We start from the raw sequence: 22,869 nt of genomic DNA, 5'->3' as shown, positions 1-22,869 counted from the left end.
CGCGTGTGCAGCTGAGAATCGAGATGCTCTCTACTACGCCGTCGGACTGCTGGGGGGGCCCTGTTGAGATCCCCTGCCCGCTGCATGCTTCCCGCGCGCTCCTCTTGGCGGTCTGAGTGCTCTGCCGCCTGTCTCCGGCGGGTGACGGCTGTTGCAGCACCTGTTGTTGCGGCTGGTGCCGCTTCTGCTGCTGCTGCTGCTGCTGCTGCATGCCCAGCAGCCCCTGTGCGGCTGCTACGGCGCAGAGAGGAGACGGTGCGGCCCCACGATTCCAGAACGCGGCGCACAAGCTGCAGCAGGAGCAATAAGGACAGGCCCCTCGAAACAACCGAAATAAAGGCCACGAAAAGTCACTCCTACTGCATACTAGGTCCAACTTGGGTATGCCAGTGCAGCACAGAACCAAGCGATTTCGCCACAAATGCTCACATACCCCTGCCACTCCAGGTGATGACGCGCTGCCCCCCTCTGCTGCGGCCCTGCGTATTCGTGGGGACCTCTGGTGCAAGCGTCGCCGCAGGAACTGCAGCCTTCGCTGCTGCTGCTGCTGCTGCTGCTGCTGCTGCGCCTCGATGTCGGACCCTTCGGAGGATGCCTCCCCCGAAGAGACAGTCTCTATGGACACAGCAGACTCGGAGGAGGACGGCAGATCTTTCTGAAAGACGTGGATGCAACGTTGCTGCAGCAGCAGTACAGGGCGCCACACGCAGATAGGAAAGATTTAGGAAAGCGCAGCACACGAAACGGGAAAGCCTGCAATCTCCCTGGCGTTCCCCATACAAACGTTCGGAGGATGCCCAACAGCAAAACACCGAAAGCTAGGCGCTACTTCTGACAATGACCAAGAGACGTACGACATCCAGAAGCTCCCGAGTGGTGCCATTGTATGCAGCGATGTAGGAGAACACGGCCTTGCACAGCGGGCAGGACGTCTCACGTTGAGCCCATACCTGCAAAAAAGCCAAATCAAGAACCGCCTCATGCATCGCTGCAGTGGTGGCGTTGCAACGAAGGGCCACAGCGGAGCGGCGCACTACTCCGACCCCCAAGATGCCTCAACAACCTCCGCAAGAACTGTACCTGGATGCATCTTAGGTGAAAGCAGTGGCTGCATGCGTCAATTCGCGCCAGCGGAGGGGGTGTGAACGCCTTCTTCTCGGAGACACCTTGAGCGGCAGCCTTTGCAGTTTTCTGACTTCGCGTAGCTGCACAGCCGGCCTTAAGGTCCCCCGCAAGCTCCTCTTCTCCCGCGCTCCTTGCCAGACTCACCCCCTCCTCACCGCCTCCCTTCGGCAGCAGCTCGTCTAAACAGCAGCCTGTCGCAGCAGCAAAGCAGACAGGCACGCAGAAGAAGAAAGCGCGAAGCTGAGGGAGCAGACAAAGCAACACCGGCTCACAGGGGCCTCTCCTCGACAGCACAGAGAGAAGAGGCACTCCACGCGCCTATGGACCCCCCCAATTTTGCAAGTCGCATGCTACTCGCGCCACCTCTACGACTCCGACTCCACTAAGCAAAAATGAAGCTGCCTCGGTTGGTTGCCACTGCGGCTTGCCTACCGCATTGCTGCTGCTGTAGCTCCTCATCTGTCGCAGAGAAGCCACTGAACTTGCATCGAAGGGCCTCCGCCCCTCGCAGCCGCCGCTCCCTTCGCGGCACTGTCGGGTCCAGCTGGCACGAAGCTTGATTGCTGTTTTCTGCAGCTGTTGCTGCTGCTGCGTCTGCGTCTGCTGCTGCTGCATGCACTGCTGCAGCTGCGTTCTGCCTCGACGCCCTACGCGCCGCTCGACCAGAGGAACGGGCAGCAGCAGCAGCAGCAGCAGCAGGCAAAGTTGCGGCTTCGGCTGCGGCAGCCGATGCTGTTTCTGGTGCAACTGGGACAGACACAGCCTCCCGCAAGCTGAGCAGCGGCCGTTCACTTCTCAGCACGCGCTGGCGGGGGGCAGCAGGTGCAGCTGCATCTGTTGCAGCCGCTGCTGCATTGGCAGAGGCGGCTGCAGCAGCACCCGCACGGGAGTGTCCATTCCTCGACAGCAGCGACTCCTGTTGCGGAGGTGAGGCCCTTACTGGAGCTCTCCTAAGCGGCCGCCCCCTACGCGCTGTTTTCGTAGGGCCCCTCGCACGCGCCTCCTCAGAGGTCCTGCGCCCAGGGGGCCCCCCCCCCCCCTCATTGCTGGTGACTCTGCAGCAGGATCTGGAAGGACCCCTCAGCCGCGATGGCCTCTGACCATCGGCGGCGCCTCGCTGGCTTCCAGCACCAGCGTGTCGAGACACTGCGGGCATTCTGCTGCTGCCGATGCCAGCGCTCCTGGGAAGCCGCGACTCCCCACGCGCCTCAGGCCCCTCCCGTCGGTGTCTGGACCTCCAGTGGCCTTATGAGCTCTTGCAAAGAGACCGCAGCAGTCTGGCTGTGCGTCGTATAGCCATAGAGCGACTGTAGAACGCAAGGCAGGCACGAAAAGCGAGGCTGAGCGGCGTAGCTGCCACGCCAGGAGGCTTGTGTCTTCCACAGACTTACAGCGCCTAGGGAGCTCAAACACCACCAAGGGACTCCGGGAAAAAGCCAAGCGACGGGGGACGGCACCCCAGAGTGGAGGACGGCGCAAAAGCAGACGGGGGGAAGCCACTCCGCCGAGGCAACGGGGGAGCACTCTGTGCAGCTAAAGAGTCTTCGTTTGGCGCTGCGCAACGATGAGGTGCAAAGAAAGGATAGCGGGGAGTAAACAACGGCACTAGAAGGCTGTGGCTTCCGTCGGTCATTCGGCTGCCTCTAGTGGCCGCCGTATCGCAGCCACGAAGCCGCCACACCACTACACGGAACGGGAGGCACGGATATGGAGGAAGGAGAGGAGCCACACAGTCGTGGGCTCCTACAAAAAACGCTGTAAGAAACGAATCTGGTCCAAGAAGCCAAGGGAAGCCGAGAAAATGCTTAAGCAATCCTGCTGAGGCACTACCCGAAGCCCCCGTGACAGCCAGTTGGGCCTAGACAGCACAACACGCCCACACGCCTTGCGCGTTTCTGCCCAATACACGCCCCGCTCGACAGAAACCCCGCCTTTTAGCACACTTGTGTAAAATATATGGCGGTGCAGGCTACGCAAAACAGCTGCCAGGGGTACCCCTGCAAGGATGGGGGGCCCCTGGAGGTCACTGGGGGGCCCCTGTCTTCCTTCAAAGGATAAAGGATGCGCTCAAGCCCTCTATGCGTTTGTCCCCGACAGGCACTAGCGCGCGCGAGGAGGTTTCTCAAGGGCACAGCAGTCAAGACAGGAAAGGCGACTGAACCCCGTGAGCATGCGCAACGGGCGAATCTCGGAGCCCAACTCCCACAGGCCCCAAGGTGTGCCTTTTTACTTGCTTTGTGGCCCTAGTGTGTAATACTGCACCTGAATGCTCGAACTTAGTTGCCACAGCCACAGATGTGTGCACCCTCCTGCGGTTGCAAGGGAGACTATGGGCCGAACCGCCCTGAGTGCACACACCACGCTTGCCTGAAGCACAGCACTCCTCCTCCCGCTGCTACCGCTGCTGCGATGAAGCCGTGCGCCTTCTGCTCAACAGGCGCCGCGATTCTGTAGTGCTCAACACAACGGCCTCTCGGAAATGGAGCGCCTGGCGACGTACCCCGTTGTTCACTCCAGCAGAGACGCCAGTGTGTTTAGTGCGCAGAATGGGGCACCACACTTATAGATGCGACTACTTATAAACATCTGCTAACAGCGACCCTCCCTTCTCCTGGCAACTGTGCGGAACTGTGGGGAGGTTCTGAATGCCACGAAGGCCATGTAGTTTTCCTGGGGGGCCCAGGAGGTCTGCCCTGAACTGCGCGCTGTTCTACGCTACGCTAGACGCCCATTTGACCCAGAAGGATAAAAGGCAGACCCCTCAAAATGTTATTAATAAGCCCATGAGAGAGGCCCAGAGGGAAGCAACAGAGACAGTGTGTATAGAGTGCGTCAACCGAAAAAAAAGAGCTTTATGACAGAAAAGAGGAACACGGGCGGTGAGGGGCAGGAAGAGGAAAAGGATGAGGCCCTGAGGAAGGGAGTGCAGAGACCGTTACAGCGTCGGATATTTTAATCCACACGTGTCGGGTAACGTGGGTCTATCCTTGTGTCCTCCTGTCAAAATCCTCTTTCTTTGCCTGTAAAGGACCTGTGCCCCCCACCGCATGGCCTTTTGTGCACCGCCCCTCCTAGATCTCCGTAGAGAGACCCTTCATCACTCCACTCTCGACTCAGTACAAACTCTCTAGAGAGTTGTTGAGGGTCTTTTTAAAAAGAAAGTCCCACGTGTCTAGCTCGGCAACCCACCCTCTCCCTCCATGCCTGTTCCTGTCCTCCCCGTGTTTACGCCTCCTATTCGCTCTTGGCTCTTTGTGCTGCGGCATTTTGTTCTGCTCGCTGAAGAGTAAAAAACATATGCCTCAATTCGGGGCCCAGACAGCCGGTGAGGCCCTCTCCGCACCTGAGTTCGCAAGGTAAAGGAGGGTCCGCACACACTGAGAAGCGCCAAATGGCAGCGCTGGTGCAAGGGCTGCCGACGCACATACGTCGAACCGAACTGGAGGCCCTCGAAAGGGCCCTTGCTGGTGCTTCCGTGCTGCGGCTTGCCAAATACTATGAAAGAGGAGACAGGAATGTGAAAAAACGCATGGGGAGCTTCACTACGGTGAATAGTGGGCAGAGAGAGGGAGGGGGGCTAAAAAAAGAGGGAAGAGGCGCTTCTTAGTGATGAATGAACCCCATCTCGAGCAACTCCTTGGCAGCTTGTTGCCCTTGCATCTACCGAGCTCTACTATTTGCTTCACTCTCCGGAGCTTCACCAGCGTACCGATGCTCGAAGTGAACTTCGACGGTCGCTGAGCCCCCCGCGTATTCCTCAGACGGGACTGATGCACCGTGCTGATCTCTTCGAAGGGCCTTGTGCTGCCCGCGCTGCGCATCCTCGCTGATAGGCGCCCAAGGGAGGCTATCACCACGACCTAAAGACACTCCTGTTGGATGCGTGCCTTGTTCATCTTGCCCGTCTTCCGCCTGCTTATGCTGCCTTGCATGCGTGCGGGAAGAACCAGGAGGCCCATCTTCAAGAGGCTTCTCATCGGGCGCCATACCACGTATTAGCAGCAAAGAAGCAGCTGCCACCAACACAGCTGCAGCTGCTGATCCTCGTGTCCTCCATAGCATCAGAGGAGGAAGGGGAGGCTCTCGCCTGAAAGGCTACAATGCTGACTGCTTGCGCGCAAGTCCTAACGCTTGTGCCCTATCCCACACGCTACACTCGCCTCGATACAGATTTCAGTGCTTCCAAAGATAGCAAAAGGGTCGAGACCTCTGTTCAAGCGCGTGGATTCAGTGGCGCCCTCCCCTTCCTCCACCCCCTAAAATGCCGCAGTGCAACGAAGTGGACAGAAATACAGTTGCTGCTGAGTGTTTACAGCAGCATAGAAGGCCAAGCACAAAACAGAGGGGAAAAGAACCAGATAAAAGCATGGAAGGAGGGCCATATCGCTGTGTGCCGCCTGTCGGCTGCGGCGTCCACGCAGCCCCGGCTGTATGGGCCTGTGCATGATCCGTTGGTCAGTCAGCGATACTCGTTGCCAGCTCCCACTGTTCCTTCTCTTTGCCATTTGTTGAAGGGAAATACCGTTCGTAATTAGCCAACCTACACACGTGCCCGCTTTCACCCGTGCTCATCAGGGCAGCTTATTTCTCCTGGCACTCCCCCTCGCTTTGTCTTTTGTGTGCATCTTCTGATACACATATTTCTAGGGTCAACAGATCTTACTCTTCTGAAGGCTTGGCTGTCGTTCTCAATGCCGTCAGCTACTCTTACGGGGGCTTCAGGGCCTCTGCTCTGCGCTGATCTGCCCCCCCTGGAAGTGGGCAAGGGCCGAAAAGTGCACATACAAGACCTTGTGGCTCTCTGCCGTTCAGCAGCAGTTGCCATTCTCGACGTCTACACACGACCGGAGGAGGAGTGGGAGCTAGAACACAAGGAAGGGCACGAACCCCTTACAAAAGCGGATTTAGATGCAAATGCGGTAAGGATATCTTTACTGTACTCTAGATCCTATTGTGCCCTTTGGAACCTATTTGGATGCAGAATACAATTCAGGCTCAGGACTATGTGAGGACGACTGCAGTGTGTACAGACCTTGAGTGGAGGGGTAGAGCAAAACTGCAGAAATACATAACGGAATGATGTAATGAGGCGCTGCTTAGTCTGATCTGCCTCTCTCTTCACTCCCCCTTCGTGCTAATGACCCTTTTCAGATATTGACAGACGGACTGCGCAGGCTGTGCCCGGACTGTCTGCTAGTTTCTGAGGAAAGCGCTCTAGCCTCTCATGAGGATCGGCAGGCCGCTGAATTCGTATGGCTAGTGGACCCCCTAGATGGTACAAAAGAATTCCTTAAACGCAGTGGCGAATTCACTATCAACCTGGGTCTCTGCCGATATGGCGATCCTGTTTTCGGGATTGTAGCAGTTCCAGTAGAAGACCGGATCTACTTGGGTGGAGTTGTTGTTGGGGGTGCCTGGGAGATGGAAGGCAGCAACCAAACGCTAACTCCAATGCGCTGCAGTACTTTTAAGTGGGCGGACAAGGGCCTTAGAGTCACAGCTTCATCCTCTCACAATTCACCAGGTACTCGGGCATTCGCTGCGAGGCTCAATGAGCCCAAACTCATCAGAGCCGGGTCAGTATGCATTAATGGCACTTATGCAATATAAGCAATTATGCTATAAGCTTTAGCATTCAGGTCGCATTGCGTGGTCCTTTCCCTCAGCCCTCCTCTCTCTGCGGATACCGGTCGTTTCTGCTTTCGATTTCCCCCTTTGCTCTCCTAACCCTCCATCGAGCTTGCTGTCTTCATGCATAAACCGTTCTCCTAGGTTGCACCCGGTGCCTCACTACTTCGATCTTGCTGCCTCTGCCTTCGCGTGCTCTACCTGTCTATCAAGCGTTCTGTGCCTTGCAGCCTGCCTCATATGATACCGGGCCCATGGAAGGCTGTCTTATGCATCCCCTTAAGGCCCCAGTATTGGGGCGGTGTTGGTAGTTGTTGACCTATATTAACCCCATTAAGCGGCTCATGAGAATATTCATGTCTGGGATTTTTCACTCGGCAGGATTTCATGCCAGTAGAGCGATGTTTGTCTATGAATGCAGTTCTTCGCTAAAGTTCGTCCGGCTGGCCCGGGGAGATGCTGAGGTTTACCCTCGCTTTGCTCTCTGCAGTGAATGGGATACTTGCGCACCCCACGCTTTGCTTAGGGCGGCGGGAGGAGAGATCTGGCGGTGGAGCGACGCGGCTACTGGGGGCCCCCAGGGGCCCCTCGAATACAACAAACCGTCGCTGCTCAGCCCTTTCTTTGTGGCTGTGGCTCGCCTTCAGGACGGAGAAGACACTGCGCCGCCAGCTGCTCCTTCCTCTTACCAGAAAACAATAGCCGAAACCATTGGCTGCTAAGCACTGCCTTGATCCTTTGGCGCCTTGGTTGCTTCATGGTGATCTCCTTGCGGATTAGCTTACTGCTACTTTCGAGTATCAAACCCCACCCACTAGCAGCCAGGCTGTCTTAGCGTGTAGCAAAAAATACTGGTCTGTTAACGGTATCAGGAAATTTCTTGTATGCAATGAGCCCAGAGGCCCTTATTTTCCACTATAAAGTAAATCTGATTTCCTCTTTACGCCAGATACCTGCACATAAACAACGTGTAGCTGTAACCAGAGGGCACAATCGTGTCCCTCGATACCCTACCTCATGCCTCTCTCCATCCGGCCCCGATATTCTACACTGCATGGCCACTACACGCCTCGAAAAGCCTCGCGAAACTGTACCCATAAGGCAATCGAGGCAATTTGTGCAGCAGATGAGCGAGGTGGCTTACTTCTTGAAGTCACCTGCTGCAGCAGAACCAGGCGCTGCAGTGTACGAGATCGGCTGGTCTCATGGGAGAATGGTATCATAACATGTAGGGCCCCTGGATTTGTGCTTGTGTTATGTTTCTCCACCCAGGAGGGCTCATATCAATACGTCCTTGGCTTTACACACGGTACACTGAAACAAGCCTGCGCAAGCTCCCCTTACTGAGCGGTCAAGGGAGGGTCCTCCAGCACGAGCCCTGGTGAGTGCCACTAGAATCTGGCCGTTGGTGCAGGCCCTGCTACTATGGCGCGGCTCTTTTGTCAAAGAAAAGAAGTCTGTTGTATGATGGTACTCATATAGCCAATTGTTTCCCATTAGCCTGCCAATATAAGAAATTGCATCATTCGTCCTGCGTGAAAAGCAGCGCGATATGGCAGCAGATTCAGCTTCTCATGGAGTAGACTCAAGGGGGGCATTTGGGGCGTCCACCACAAGGGGGCTGTTTGTAGCGTCCAGCAACCCTGGGATGACAAAACTAGGCGAGCACAAGCAGAGGGGGAGAGACAGTTGCAGAGCTGTCAGCCTGGGCGGGAAGCAAAATGGAGTGGAGTTGGGCCCATTACTTCAGGACAACTATCGTTCATGCGTACTAGACAGAAACAATATGCTTTCACCAGAAATTAGAGGAAACTAGCTTGGGCCTTCCCAGTCTTACGTGGGAGATGAGGAGGGAAGCAGAGAGAAACGGCTGTCAGCAAGAGAGACATTTGCGATACTTCTGTCAAGGCAAAATGCAGGACTCGCACTATTCCCTGTGCTGCCGAGCTGACCTTCCCCTTGGCTTTCGCTAACCCGTCATGCTTTGAGCATCGGACTTATATGTGCATACCATACAGCGTCATCTTATTAGACGCTATATATTGACTACTCCCTTTTGCTAGCTCGTTGGCTGACCGTGCACCTTGTTTCATCTACCCTATCCCGCTTCTCATGATGCTATTTAGTCTGCGTTGTCGTACCCTTACTCCGCGTAGCCTTGGCCCTTGAGTGTATACTCTTCCTCTACTCTTTCCTGCAGAGGAGGTGGCTTCCTCTTTGTGTCTCTATTGCTGTCGCTCTTACCGTTGCCTTTGGAGTTCTCCTTCCTTGTTTGCTGCCTCTCTTCCTCTCCTGACGCCTCCTTTAACGTGGTAGGGTTGCCCTTAGGGGTTTTATTTTGCCTGCTCACAAAGGGGCTTCCGTGACGATCTTTAGATCCTCGCATGTTCTGCTCAGGAGAAAGAGTATGCGAGTGGAACGCATCCTGTGCAGCAAAGTTGAGGAATGCGGAGTGCTTCTGCGTTTCCTGGACGCATACAGTTCGATATTTTTGAGCCAACAGCTGTGGCCGAGAATTTCAAGTATGCAGCCTCGTCTTGAGGCTTTTACCATGGGGTATAATGCAGGCGTTTATGCACTAAGCTCGAGAGTAAATGCAAGAGCATGCAGTGAGATTGTTGAGTTCCATGGATGTATTTCTCAGCTGAGCTTCTGCTGCTCGTCAGCCCCCAACCTCTCCCGCAGCACCCGTCACTGCGTTACCAATTGCTGCCACCCTTTGCCTTCTGTTGGTAATGTCTCCTCGCGGTTATGGCGAACCCAGAGACTCTCTGCTCGGACCTCCAGATCCTGCAAAGAGACCTTTCTGTGCTGCTGCACCCAGGGTGTTTTGTCGTGCACGAGAAGAGTACCGAGGCCTCTCTTGTGTACATGTTTCTGCTCTTCGGTCATCAGAGAGTAGGCTGGAGTGCACTTTTTATACTGCTGCACCTGAAAGGAGAGATGTTTGTGCATAATTATCTCCGGCAATCGTTCCCGCAGCTCAAAGAGAGCAGCGGAGAGGAGTACAGAATCCGAACAATGTGGCAGCACGCAGCTTCAAAAGTACATAATCCAATATCAGCTACATATACTTTGTCAAAGGGGGTTGCAAGCATGAAGAAAGCAAATGCAATTGGTTTCAACAAACCTATTTCAGTAGTCAGGTGTTTAATTTTCCGCTTCATCTTCGGCACTAGCCAAAGAGTCCGTCCTGTTTTCATTTACCTCTGAGTTGTCCACTGCAACAAACGTAAGAGCAGCTCGTTCACACTTCATCGCAGGTGTGCATAGCGGAGGCCTCAAGCATTCAGAGGTTTTCCAGCGAGCTGAAGCTGTGGTCCCTCGCAGTGCCTGAATACTTCAAAACAAAGCCATGCAATCCAAGACCACCAATATCGTTAGCAGCAGCGGCGGCAATGGCGAGAAGAACGGGAGGACCCCTTCTGATGGGGTAACACGGGAAGTGATTCGGCTGCTACACACATCATTGTTGCTGGCTTGTTCACGTCTATAGCCTCGCTTCTGGCTCTTCTAGGCAACACAACCAGAAGACTACTCATTTTGCAAACATGTAGAAAACGTAATTCTAGCTTCGTGCACCTGGACCTTGAGAATGCATTAAAACAACAAAAAAAATCCTCAAGAAGAAAGGTAAGAAGGAACGAACGACAGGCGGGCACTCTCAAGGCTAGCTTTTCATCACGAGGAAATATAATCGGCTAGCACTGCATTGCAGCCTTTTGTGAAGCCTCTCTCTAATGCAAGAGCCACCGCCATATTTATATATGCAAATGCGACCATTATCTTTGATACTGGGATACTGATGCTCTTTCCGGTAATGCGTGTTAAACAGCTCTGGCAGAGCTACCAGACTTGTCAAAGTGGAGATTGGCAGAGAACGTAGAGAACCAAAAATTGATGCGATAGCCACTTTGAACTCTAGTGTGTCCACCACAAATAAACTACAGCGGTATGTTTCAAATAAAGTAAAATCGTTTCACGTTTATTTTCAATATGCAAGAGTATGAGATCATTGGTCAAGGTGTTTGCTTATTGGGATTTTGCATTTACGTTTAGAAGCACTTCATTTGCAGTGTAGACATAGGTCAGTGGTGGCCCTATGTTTGGTAGTGGTTCTATGGCTCAGATATAACCTACAAAACTATCTTACAGAATTGCTGGCAAACAACCTTTGCTTGGAATTTCGCAAGTAAAATTCGGCGGCCGCTGCGCCTATCTTTAGCTCGTTGTTAAGATGCTGTAGTTCACGAAGCTGCACCTCAGCGATTGCTGCCGTTTGTATTTCAACAATCTGTAGTTCGTTATTATCCGTCTGATCTGAATGTTTCTTATATCGTATTTGAAACAGAGGATAGCGTAACGACAGTCAATCCATCGCTGAATCAGATATAGCCACTGTATATGGTACAAAATTGGCCTTTTGCTGAAGCACACTAAATCACTTTTCACTGTATGAGAATAGCCATCCATGCACTATGCTTGCTGCAGCGTAATCTTAATCCTGTCCACTACGCTGCTATGTGCAGCTGGGTGCGAGCGCTCAGGATGCTTGGAGGGCGCAACTTTTTCCACTTCTGCCGCTCCGTCTTTAATTAAGGCAACAGCCCTGGGTGGCTAAGTCAAAGAAAAGGAGAACGATCCTTTGGGAAGCAGCACTTTAGAGCTATCTCTTCAGCTATAGCAGGGCATTAGTGAGGCGAGCTAGGCTACACTGGAACACTTTCTACTAAGATGGATATGTATAACTAGAAATAAGTAAAGAATTTTAAAATTGGTCTGTTCGTTTATTAATCTATTTTGGCAGAGTACAGTTGGATCGAACCACGAAGAAACAGTATTGTGAATATGCTCGGAGTGGTAAAAGAGTGTAGCAAGGCGCACCCTTACTGTCAATCCTTCATTACAGCGTTACGCTGAGCGACGCCGACGAGTAAGTAAATGTTCTTTCGCAGAACACTTTAAAACTTTCTAGAGTTTTCATTGACTCCAAAGTGAAGTGGCTATCTTCAAAGGCCTTTAAAGATAAGTTACAGTTGGGGTTATGGCCATTGGAGCGGTGCCATAGTCGGTGAATGCCCAGCGCACAGCGGATGGAAAGGAAAGAGAAACATTGAGCACCATCAACAAGAATCATCAAAGCATGGCCCCAAGAAAAGCCACTTGAAGTTCCTGTGTGATTTGTGTGGGCCCTCATAGCCAAAACGAACATTGGTCAAAAGCTCGATGCGGAGCGATTCTAGACCGTAAAGAATTCAAGCCTACTGCCAACCCGGAATTTCGCACTGTTTGACTGTAAAACGTGACTGAATTTCGGGAGCTGCGCGGGATATCACATAAAATAGGAACCGTGGGGCATACCATCTACAACCCTCTCTACACCTCCAGTCAACAAAAAGACTCGTATGCAGAAGTTACTGCCTCATATAGAATGTATCTGCTCTCTTCACACAGCACAAAAATCGTTCAACAACCTACATAGGGAGAGCAGTGCCACAATGTTACAAGTTCTTAGCTTGTTTAAATGCGTTTGTGAGCCCTTCTGCAGGCTGCCCTTATCGCTAGGCATGCATTTCCCTCTTTAGAAACACTCTGACCGGATATTCGTCTCTGTACCAAGTGATAGCGGTACTTCAAGAAATGTTGTGCAGTGCACCTTCGAGTGTTGCCTGAATTGCACGCAGGTAAATTACTCGCAAGATCCATTTCTGTTACAGTCGGAATACATGCTTCCAACGGCGAACAATCATGAATTTATAGTCTAATGGTCAACCCTGTCATTAAAATTTATGCGCTGGTTGTTAGCGTCTTCTTGCGGAGAGCACGGGAGATCTGAGAACATGAGGGGGTCCTGGGTGAAAACACATCTATATTCGTGAGAATTCTACCAAGAAAGAGCTATAATGATAATGTTGATTCTTAAAGAAAAATAATTGTTAACCAGGGGCTACGCACAATCGAGCAACCGTTCTTGCATGCGCGCTTCAGCCCCAGGCGATGCATGGTGCTACAAGCAATTAAGCTTCAAATTAGAGATTCTGGAGCGTCGCCACACCCAGGAAGGCTTCAGATTGGTAATAATTAGTCAAGGTCTATCATCTTAACACCCAAGAAGACGCACTGGAACGGACGGATAGACCTGTAGCCTCCTTGTCATGGCAGGGCCCCCAAGTGCCCCTCTCCGTTATCATAGTTTCCAGCTTCGCCCCGGAAATGAGTACCGTGCACACAGCAAATCCAGAACCTCCCTCTGCACCCAGGGGAAATGACGCTTCAATAACCATGTACCCCTCCTCTCGTCAGCTTCACCCTCCGTCCGCAAACGCGCCCTCTCCCCCATCTCATCCTTTGTCTCATTTATGTGAACCAGCTTCCTCGATCTCCCCTAGTTCAAATGCCAATCAGGGCGAAAGTGATCCAGCAGCCCTTGCCTTGCTCCCAGGCATGCTCCTTGGTGTAGAGGGGAAGCTAAGGAAGGCTATCTCCATGATAACCGATACTTTAGGACCCGTGACTCTCCCATGCCTCTTTGTGGGCGGGGGTGTCCTGGGAGCCGCCGTAGCAACAGCCTCATTTAGAACTCGCATGCGCAAATTGGGGGCTGCCGTACCAACGACCGCCCGGGCAACTGGTGTAAAAACGCTTCCTGCCGGAGGCGCAGCCGGCCACAGGGCCCCTCTAAAAGGCAACACTGCACAGCAGACAGCGGCGACATCTTCTCCTGCGGCCACAGGAGAACCGCAGCTTCAAGCCTCCTCCATCCTTGCCGCCGAACTGGCCAGACACAGAAAAAGAAAATCCTGGGAGCTCGACGATGAAGACGAAGAGGACTGGGAGAACCCCAGAGCTGGAGAACAGCGCCAGACGCTCCGTTCCGCGGCAGATCTGTTCACCGCTAGAGAACTCGCAACCCTCTTTCTGTTGCCGGCATGCTTCATTGGCTCCGTCCTTGGGGGCGGCTGGATCTTCTTCAAATATCAATGCGGTATTCACGATGTAAGTCTGACCTAGCCTCTGCCTGCTGCAGATAAAAGGTTTCAGCTCGTTTTTGGTGGGGTCTATAAGGCAGTGACTTTTAGATTCGACCCCTGAAAGCACGGCAGAAGCTCATTCAGGAACGGGCAAGGCCAGCCTCTATGCAGACTGCTTCTGCTTACTCCTCTACAGGCCTTCGTAAGTACATCGCAACTCATGGAAGCGGCGAATGCAGTGTGCGTTCTGTCTGTCTTGTGTTGTCGCAACTGCAGGCGCAGCATTTCATGCTTCTGATGAAATGGCTCTCCGGCAAGGGCCCATACCCGGACGCCGCGGGGCCCCACGCTGCTGGGCCTGCCACTTTGCAGCCCGATAGCCATTCACGACAGTAGCAGCAGTGAGTCTACTGGTTCGGGTTGAAAATGCATATAGCACAAAGTCACTACAGATTTTTTCGCATGCGAGAAGTACCCGACGGGGCACCGGACGAAGAGGCAAACAACGACTAGAGGACAAAAGAAACGGTCCATCTTATCGGATGCAAAGAACAGCATTCGCGGAGCACCAAAGCGCAGACAACACCCTCCAATGCCCGCGCGACTTGAGTACCCCTCAGCCAGTCCACAGGCTTACAGAGCCAGCTGCAGCGGCCACTGCTGGTGGTACTAGTGCGGACAAGCACTGTGCTGTGGGGTCTAGGCTATGCAACAGGTGCAACACTACGGTTCTGCCCGTCCTAGCGTGCTGGTAGTGCTGGCTGCAGGCGCCTCTTCATTATTATGTTCCTTAGTAGTGATATCGTTCGCTTCCAGATCCTGACTCTTCACATTGTCTTCCTTTTCCTTCTCCGCGGCCCCTTCCGTGGCTGCCGCTGCTTCTGCTGCAGCGGCCCGCCTCTTCTGCAGCTGCTGCTGTGCTGCTTCATATGCGGCAGCAGCAGCGTCGTACCGCTGCTGCATAAAGGCCTCATAGGCCTCGGGCTTTACGGGTGGGTTCCGCGACACCTCAGCCATGCACTTGGACAGCGAAAAGTCCTGAAACATGTGTGCGCAGATAGCGATAGCGCTGCCATAAGCTCAATAAGTAGGCATTCGGACAAGAACACACAAAAAGCTAGAGCCACATGACTAATAAAAAAGCTACGTACTGCCCTTCCAATACTTCACACTTCTCAGTGGTTCCATGTAATCCACTCCACCATCTGGGAGCCAAACAGCCATAACCGTTCATGCACCGTCTCTGCATACCTCGGAATCTTCTTCCTGTGTTTTGTTGTTCTTCCGCAGCACGAAGAAGCACTTGACCTTCTCTCCGGCCTTATTGGTTTTTTCATGAAAGTCAACTTTGACACCGCACGGGGTTTTATCGGCTCCCCCCTTCTTCACGTACGCGTTTGGGTGGTACTCGAGCAACGCCAACACAGCCTTTTCGGCAACTGAGTCCGGCTTGAGGGTCTTCCCCGCCTCAGTCTTGTCTAGCAAGTCGTTCATGCATTTATGTAGATGATCTACGCTATTAAACGGCGTACCCGCCACTAGAAGAGGCAGCCCTGCCAGCTGACGACGAAACTGCTGCAGTTCCTTCTCCCGACTCATGCGCACACGCGGTGGCAGCTAAAGGCAAGCACGACAAACAACCGCTCATACGGAGAAGGAAAATAATAGCGAAACCCTCACACACTAAGCCACACTCGCATCGTATCTCAATCTCTAGTAGAGGTGATATTCAGGGGGTCATATTCCAAAACGATTCTGCTGCCCTAAGCCTCGAGTCCTGACTAAGAAATAACAACCGAATGGCGAGGTTAGAAGGAAAGCGCACAAGGAGAACAGAGGCAGTAAATAAGTACGTGGGGAGTCGAATAATGAAGCACCTTACATCAGAATTGCAGCAGGCTCGAACACTGCTTGGGCTCATGAGGGAAAGCAAAGCCTCGCTTCCCTCCACTTGCAGCTTCAATGGCTCCTTAAGAAGCTCGCGGTCTCCCTTAAAGCTACCAAGCCAAACGGCGCACTGCCGTTTGTTGTCAACGCGAGACACGTAACGGATCTGTACCTGAAACACACGCCATCAGTTCAGACGACGAAAAAAGCCTCTGTACATACAAGAAGGCCCAATTCCATAATTCGACACCCGCACGCACCCCACGCCTTTGCACCATTAGCCAAACGCGTTACAAAGGGTCGTACCTTCTCTGGAAGATGTTCTCTGATGGCATCCTTAATTGACTGCCACTTGGGTGCTTCAGCTGGTAAGTTGCTGAGCCGCGCGAGGCACCTGGTGAAGCACGGTAAAAAGATGTCCAACGGCTGGAGTGAGCCCTAGCGAACGCAGACTTTGCGTGTGCGTCAGATCTGTGAGCCGTATGAACAACTGCAAAGCTTAACTCACCCAACAGCATGTGGATCTCTACCAAGAGTATTGTCATCCCTTCTCTTCTCGGCCTTCTTCTCCTTCCTACGAAGAATGGGAAGGGGTCCCTTGCGAACAATCCATGCGTTTCCCGCTTCATCAGTGCTTACGGTGACTTCTGTGCTGCCTTTTAAGGCCTCCAACACCTCGGTCGCTGTTGCCTTCAAGGCCTGGATGCGAGGACTGCTAAGCACAAAGCTTATGTTCAGAGCCACCTAATGAACAGGACACGACGAATACGGAGAGGGACATGGGGAATCAGTTTGGGGCCGACAGCTGTGCCTACATTCACACAACACAGGGCAAGACGAAGCTCGAAACATGGCCTCTCGACTGACTCCTTTGCCTTCTTTCTCAGCTTCCTGGATCTTCCCATGGAAAAAGGCATCGGTTGAAAGGTTCTGGTCAGACAGATAGTACTCCACTTGTCGCTTTAAAGCGGCCTCCAGTTCCTCTTTGCTCATTTCTCCTCTTGCCTTCGGTGCCTCAAGAGTAGAGGCGCCTGGGCCTGTGCGCTGACGCTTGTTGGGGCGGCCCTTCTCCGTCTTCTCGGCACTCCCCGCGCCTTCTCCATCGCCTTCCTGTTTAGGGAGCGTCCTCTTTCCAGCCTCATCATCCGCATGGGTTCCTTGCTGCTCGTGGACCGTTGAAGCAGTGACAGCTGCTGCTGCAGGAGCACTGCTGCCTTCTTCAGCAGCCATTTTGAAAGAAGTGAAACCAAAAGCAAAACGCAAACGTGGGTAAATGGAAGAAAAACTATTCCCACGGATTCGCGAGTGATGTTTCCTAGAGTGCTGCAAGGCGAGGCCCCATGCTGTGGGGCAGTGAAATAAGGCCGTCGACGAAGAGACGGTAGCCTCGAGGCTTCACAAGGGGCCTCCTCCTCTCTTCCCTACATTGCGCATCAGGTTCTGTCTGCAAAGCAAATGTTTGAGCCGTCTTTTTGGCTGGACACTGCTGAAGCCGCAGCTTGTCAAGAGCCCAACACTTTTGAACCGCCAACGGGTGCATGGACATGACTCGTTGTAGCGACCGAGACCAAACGAACTGCTGCATTGAATGCTTTTGCCTTTAGGCACCTGTAACGGTTTGCTAAGCGAGCGCAGCTGCTCCCTGTATGTGTTCAGATCTGCCTCATGCAAGGAGTACGTACTTACCAGGTGGCCTCCGCAGCATCGCGTAGGTCCCCGTGCAACTTCGCTTTCTGCCCCTGTAAAACGCTTAGCTTGCTCTCCCTGGGCGTTTTAAATTGCACTGTCAGTTAGAGGGGTTTGATAAGTCTTAACGCCGATTGTATTACTTGTAACACTTATTCTGGGCCCTGCAGAGCACCAGTTCGGCTATCATGTAGGGCGCCGTGTCTTGGAGCACGTGTACAACTTCCGCTAAGACAGAGCCTATAAATGCCGATTAAGTGGCCACCAAAGGGTCCGCGAGGTATTGTATCAGGCCATTTTTATTGGTTGTGGTGCGGGGTTAGGTGTCAGGGGTATCAAGAGCGTACTCAATAAAACAGGACCGTAAAAGGATATCCAGTGGTTCCTTGTGAAAGGCAGGGAGACCTTCGCTAAGAGCACACAGGTCTTGGACGTATGAGGATGGGTGGCCGTGCTCTAATGTCTAGTCTTAGAGACGTAAATTGTACGTGAAGGTACAAGGGTTTGTGCTCATGGGATATCTCCTAGCAGAGTTGGCCGGCTTTAAAGGGGCACAAGCTTATTGCTCATGCCCCTGTGTTCATGGCTTAACGACTAAAACCTAGACATCTTGAAGATACGGCGGCAAGCACACACTGTAGCGGGCCGAAAGCTACATTTCGGGCAATTTCTCCTGCGCGAGTCAAATTTGATGAACAATTAGCACAGAACTGGCTCTTTGAGTTTATTGCCTGTATGCCATATTGGTTGGAATGTGCAAGTAGCTTAATGCGGTAGAATACAATATGGTTTGCCTAAGTGATCTTGCGTGGAAGTAACTGTGAATGCCCAATGGATTAGAGGCTATAGCAACGTGCACACTAGCTGCCCATTCTACAACCTCCCAAGATCCTGAGAGAAGGGAGCAGAAAGAGCTAGCTTGTTTTGGAGGATACCTTTTTGCTTTGTATCAAGCTTTATATTGCGTTTGGAGGCAAGTGGTTCCTGTGGCAACTACGAGTAGAGCATCACACCCAGTCTGCATGTTTCATTGAAAAATGCACTTGTGACCGCTACGCTAGCACACGAAGTTCCTCAGTCTAGTTACAATTTTTTCCTTTCGTCTATATAGAGCAGTATAGATCTCAAGGCGGAACTTTGCAGGGCCACCAGGATAGTGAGCTAGAATCATGCGTGGCATGAATGCCGAATGATCATATTGAGAGAAAATGCAACGAACGGTAGTCGCTGCTACTCTCTGCGTACAAAAAGCCTCCCTACAGGCGATAACGCCCCAAGCACGTGTCAAACATGTCTACTTAGCAGGGTGGATCCTCGTCTGGACCCCTCAAATCAGGCAACATACCTTACTTACCAGTACTAGCAAGGTGCACACTAATCATATTAATAATAATGTAATTGACTTTATAGTAAGGCGTTGCAGTCGGAACCTGCTATTTAATAATATTTCTCTCGATACAAAACGCATTCATGAATGAAATTGCAGTAGTTTTGTGTAGAGTTACTCTAGCATAATTTGTAATATTAGATTTAGTGATGGTTTTACCCTAAGATGCTCTAATTTTCGTGTATTCTTAGTAAGAGCAAAAATGAAGTGCTATTAATTCATAAATATCAAACTTTAACGAAAAGAGAAAAAAAATTTATAGCCTGATCACTGTGTTCACGCTGTTAGCCCAACGTACGTCCCGTTCACTGACTCGTGTTTATTTTGATGTAGCGAAATTTATTTGAGAACTGGAATAAGAGTAGAAAGCTACATCCTTTTCCATATGTACGTGCTATTCTTAAGGGTGAAGAAACTTGACCCGTCGAAGCTTTTGAGCCCTACGAGTCTCATGTCAATGCATCCCTGTTTAGAAAAATGATATTTTCAAAACTCCAGAGGTAGGACGAAGCTTCAAGTAGGGTCCGTGGTATTCCCTGACGGCTTCTACCCCTGTCGCGCTAAGATATATAATGTTCATGCTTGCGTTCATAAGGTGATGCTGACCACAAAAATTTGGATGGCCATAAGGATAAGCATCGAGGCTGCCATCAGCCGGATGGAGAAGCAACCCGATTGGTGGGCTGCAGATGAAGAGAAGCACCCTAATGGTGGCTCACATTTGTGTAGAGAAAGTCACCTGCCCGCAGAACTAACTACCTTTCAAGCTTTCATTCTAACAACAAGGCCTGGTACACGATTTCTGTTTGATTTCAATTAGTGTAGTATAGAAGTGTTCAGTGTACCTGAGACTGATATACATGTGGAAATATGGGACAAGGTCAGCAAATCCTTTTTAGGCAACTTGCAGGATTCTTCAATTTATTCGATCAACTACATACCGGCAAGTAAACATTATCTGCTATGTGTTAAATCTCATTTCGGCAAGCCATGTAGGCTCATAAGGAGGCCGCCCAAACCAGGCAATCGCTGGATGCATAACTTCAACGTACGTGGAGGAGTAGTCTTTCAGAGAGAAAGCAAGAAGTATGCTTCTGATAAGGTAGGGGTCACGTCCACTGATTTGGGCATATGTCTATCTCAAGAACCTTCCTACATAGTGTAAGAAACAAGTGACGGGGCCGAAGCTGGATGGAAAGTAGCTTGGAAGTGGTTTGGGTACGTGCATGACACAGCCTGCGCAGACACCGAACCGTTACAAGCATTCGGTGAAATGCCAATAGGTGTTTCGCTCGACTTCAGTAGTAATATTTATATCCCTTACCTGTATAAAAGTTCCCGGCGGCCTGTTGTGAAGGAGGAAAGGGTTGACAGTCTTTCCGCCTGCTTTGTCAGCAGAGCACTACAGAGAGCTGCATGCGCACCCCAGCCAATAAGGCCACGTACTACATTCCTGCTGCGTACCTGCACGCGTGCTCCATATTGGCTATCATGCGCTGGAGCACTTCAAAAAACGCGGCATCTTATGGTGAAGTTCACCTTAAGAACTCTAATTAAGTTTATGGTGTGAACTTGGGCTAGTGCTCTTTTTATGTAAATCCTTGAAGCAACGCCATGCAGCTGGGTAGTTGCCATTGGACTCGATCTTTCTAGTGAATGCCAGCTTCACAGAACTACCTTCCTTGCTCCTTGGCTTCACCACACAGCATTCCGGAATTAGGCCACAAAGGGCAGCGGCGCGGATTTTGCCGAGCCATCTGAGCACTCCAAGCATCTGTACCCAGTAACCTGATGTACATGCGCACAACGTTCATCCTTCTTACAGAGGGTCTAATCTAATCATTGGAATCGGATAGACCAACGGCGAGGTCAGTCAGTCGCTTCTTTTTGATGCGAATCGCAGGAGTACCGCACTATTAGAATTTTTGCCATGCGGCTGTATAGCGCGCTAGGCTGTACTCCCGGAGCAAAGGTAGCTAGTTTGTGGGGAAGGCCCCTTAGTTGAGAATTTAGGAAAAGGTGTGCCACATGGGCAATACCTGACAAGCGAAAATGGACAACGCCGAACTTCATTTTTTTCGGGTGTTGAAAAGAGGATAATAACCATGAAGGAAAGCTAGTATGGGATGTGACTAAGTGGGCAAGCCCTATGAAGAGGCTGACCCAAGTGGCGCAACGAAACGATGATCTGAGCGAATGAGTGAAATTACGAGGTGCAGGAGCCTCTTCCTAGGCCACAGGGCCAGGGCGCCGATACTCCTGAGACAGAGGAATACTACAGCTCCGTGGCGCATGACGATCTATCGCATGCACCAGTTTAGTTGTTCACTACTTTGACAACTTCAAAAATCTTGTGCCTTTCCTACACACTAACTGTTGTGGGCTAAAGGCTACAGTCAGGCACTTTCTACTACACTGTTATACTTAGTCAAGAATTAGTAAAGGATCGACGAATAATTGGTTTGAGTGTCCGTACAACTTTTTGCTGCAGAGTCTAGTTAGTTTGCCTAAACGATGAGAAACAGTGAATAAAGCCCTTTGTTCTAGATGCTATTTCTAAGTATCGGCGAATGCCCAGAGTGTAAAGAGCATACAGAAAAAAGCATCCCAGCTCTTCGGCTGTCTCCCCTCAAGCCAGAGCCCTGAAGGGTGAGGGCGGCAGGTACAGGAAGTCACTTCGTGATGGTTTCAATAAGTTGGAGATTTGGGAGGCAAGCAGTTCCTTATGAAGTGCAGCGTTGCATCCACGATCTTGGATCATCCTATTAACTATCCTTCCACTTGAATGCCACAGGCATACCCTTCTAGTTATAAATCCAATGCATAACTTCAGGCTTTCCACATCGCCTCTACTTAAACGCATTCTACTATGCTGGATACGTTCAAATAAGAACAAACCAATCGGTGTGTCTTTTCCTGTATCTTGCTTATTAAAAAGATATGCATGCTCTGTACAAGAAAAAGTGTGTTTGTGCTCGGCGCTATGTGAAATTAGCTGTGAACGCTCTGATTGCTCAGAGGATGCAGCGACGCACATCCTAGCTTTCCAGCTCCCCAAGTGTCGGAAACCCCAGGGGACACGGAAGGGAGACCGCGGGAATCACGTTGAGAAGTCCTTAAATAGGTTTTTGTGAAGTTTTCATTAAATTTCAAGTGTGTCTGGTCTGTGTCCTTTCAGGCCCCCATTGGCCGTCCGAATCCCCCAATGTTCCGGCTCTAAGGGAGAGAGGCAGTTTAAATGCGCGTTTCCGCACGCCCTGTTAGCACTTTGAGCATCGTCCTCACTGAGTTTCTCTGCGGCTTCGTGCACAAGCACGCAGTGTGTACCGTCCACTGGTCTTAAGTAAACTAGCCCTACTTTCCAAGGCTGGAAGAGTTATTTACAAATTGACTAAAAGGTTTAATTACTTGTGTTGGCCCGTCAAATATTGTTATCCGGGCAGAAGAATGCACCGCAGCTTCGCTTCTTACACTCCAGACTAGAAGGAAGGGGAGCCTAGCCCCGCGGATCTGCGGAGGACGCAGCTAGAGAGGGCGCTGCCGTTGCAGCACTCCACTGGTTACGGGAATATGCAATGGTATACCCGCGGAAGTACTTTTTAGGGTGCTTTCCCAAGCAAGCAGTGCACAAAAGGTCTCCCAAGCCTCAAGAACCCGCTTTCACCCCATGTAGTATTCGCCCCCTTGAAACACTCCTTCTGACAGCTAAAATTTAAAATAAGGTATGGCACTCCTATATAAAGGAAGGAGTGGCCGCTGCACTTGGGGCTGGGAGAGGAGAATTTCAGCTCCGAAACTAAGGCTCACTGGATCGTACACTAAGCAGTCAGTGTATTGCCCTTTTTGTACTTTTATGATATACAAATGAAATGTCAAATTTCATATATAGAAGGCGCCAGATGTATTGGGCTCGTTCCTAAATTTGTTCATTTCTTGGATTTCTTTTAGTACGCGGAGCCCTCGCGGCTTCGGGGAAGGCACAACAGGGACTGGCTAGAATTGTGCTAAACTGCGAACAAGCTCCACCTAGAGTTGTTTCTCGCCTTTAGCGCCATCGTTTTACTGCCCTCTGGCTGGTATTTCGCCTTATGGTTCCTTGCTCCCGTGTTCTCTCCGCAAATAATCTCGTTGTACGGCATCGCTCGCCCCCCCGTGTGGCTGGCCTGTAGGTACAGCTAGCGCAGC

At 51.5% G+C, this 22,869-nt stretch overlaps 3 protein-coding genes across 3 annotated transcripts; 2 read left to right on the top strand and 1 right to left on the bottom strand.

Annotated features, from left to right (window-relative positions):
- Nucleotides 1–5,816: 5,816 nt before the first annotated feature.
- On the top strand, nucleotides 5,817–7,978 carry LOC34620793 (3'(2'),5'-bisphosphate nucleotidase CysQ). Its single transcript, XM_022734028.2, has 4 exons — nucleotides 5,817–6,044; nucleotides 6,277–6,701; nucleotides 7,175–7,454; nucleotides 7,703–7,978. The coding sequence occupies exons 1-4, from the start codon at nucleotides 5,817–5,819 to the stop codon at nucleotides 7,976–7,978; spliced, it is 1,209 nt and encodes a 402-aa protein (XP_022592419.2).
- Nucleotides 7,979–12,754: 4,776 nt separating this feature from the next.
- LOC34620792 lies at nucleotides 12,755–13,764 on the top strand. The gene is made up of 2 exons (XM_026338703.1): nucleotides 12,755–12,827; nucleotides 12,947–13,764. The coding sequence occupies exons 1-2, from the start codon at nucleotides 12,755–12,757 to the stop codon at nucleotides 13,762–13,764; spliced, it is 891 nt and encodes a 296-aa protein (XP_026194488.1).
- A 683-nt stretch (nucleotides 13,765–14,447) lies between these two features.
- On the bottom strand, nucleotides 14,448–16,841 carry LOC34620791. The gene is made up of 6 exons (XM_022734026.2): nucleotides 16,479–16,841; nucleotides 16,120–16,355; nucleotides 15,918–16,005; nucleotides 15,607–15,783; nucleotides 14,976–15,341; nucleotides 14,448–14,762 (listed from the first exon to the last, which is right to left on the bottom strand). Exons 1-6 carry the CDS (start codon nucleotides 16,839–16,841, stop codon nucleotides 14,448–14,450), a joined length of 1,545 nt encoding a protein of 514 aa, XP_022592417.2.
- Between the last annotated feature and the right edge of the window lie 6,028 nt (nucleotides 16,842–22,869).

Source organism: Cyclospora cayetanensis, unplaced genomic scaffold (assembly GCF_002999335.1).
Source record: "Cyclospora cayetanensis isolate NF1_C8 unplaced genomic scaffold, CcayRef3 CcayRef3_contig_3, whole genome shotgun sequence".
Taxonomy (NCBI): domain Eukaryota; phylum Apicomplexa; class Conoidasida; order Eucoccidiorida; family Eimeriidae; genus Cyclospora; species Cyclospora cayetanensis.
This window is presented reverse-complemented; position numbering and strand designations above follow the sequence as displayed.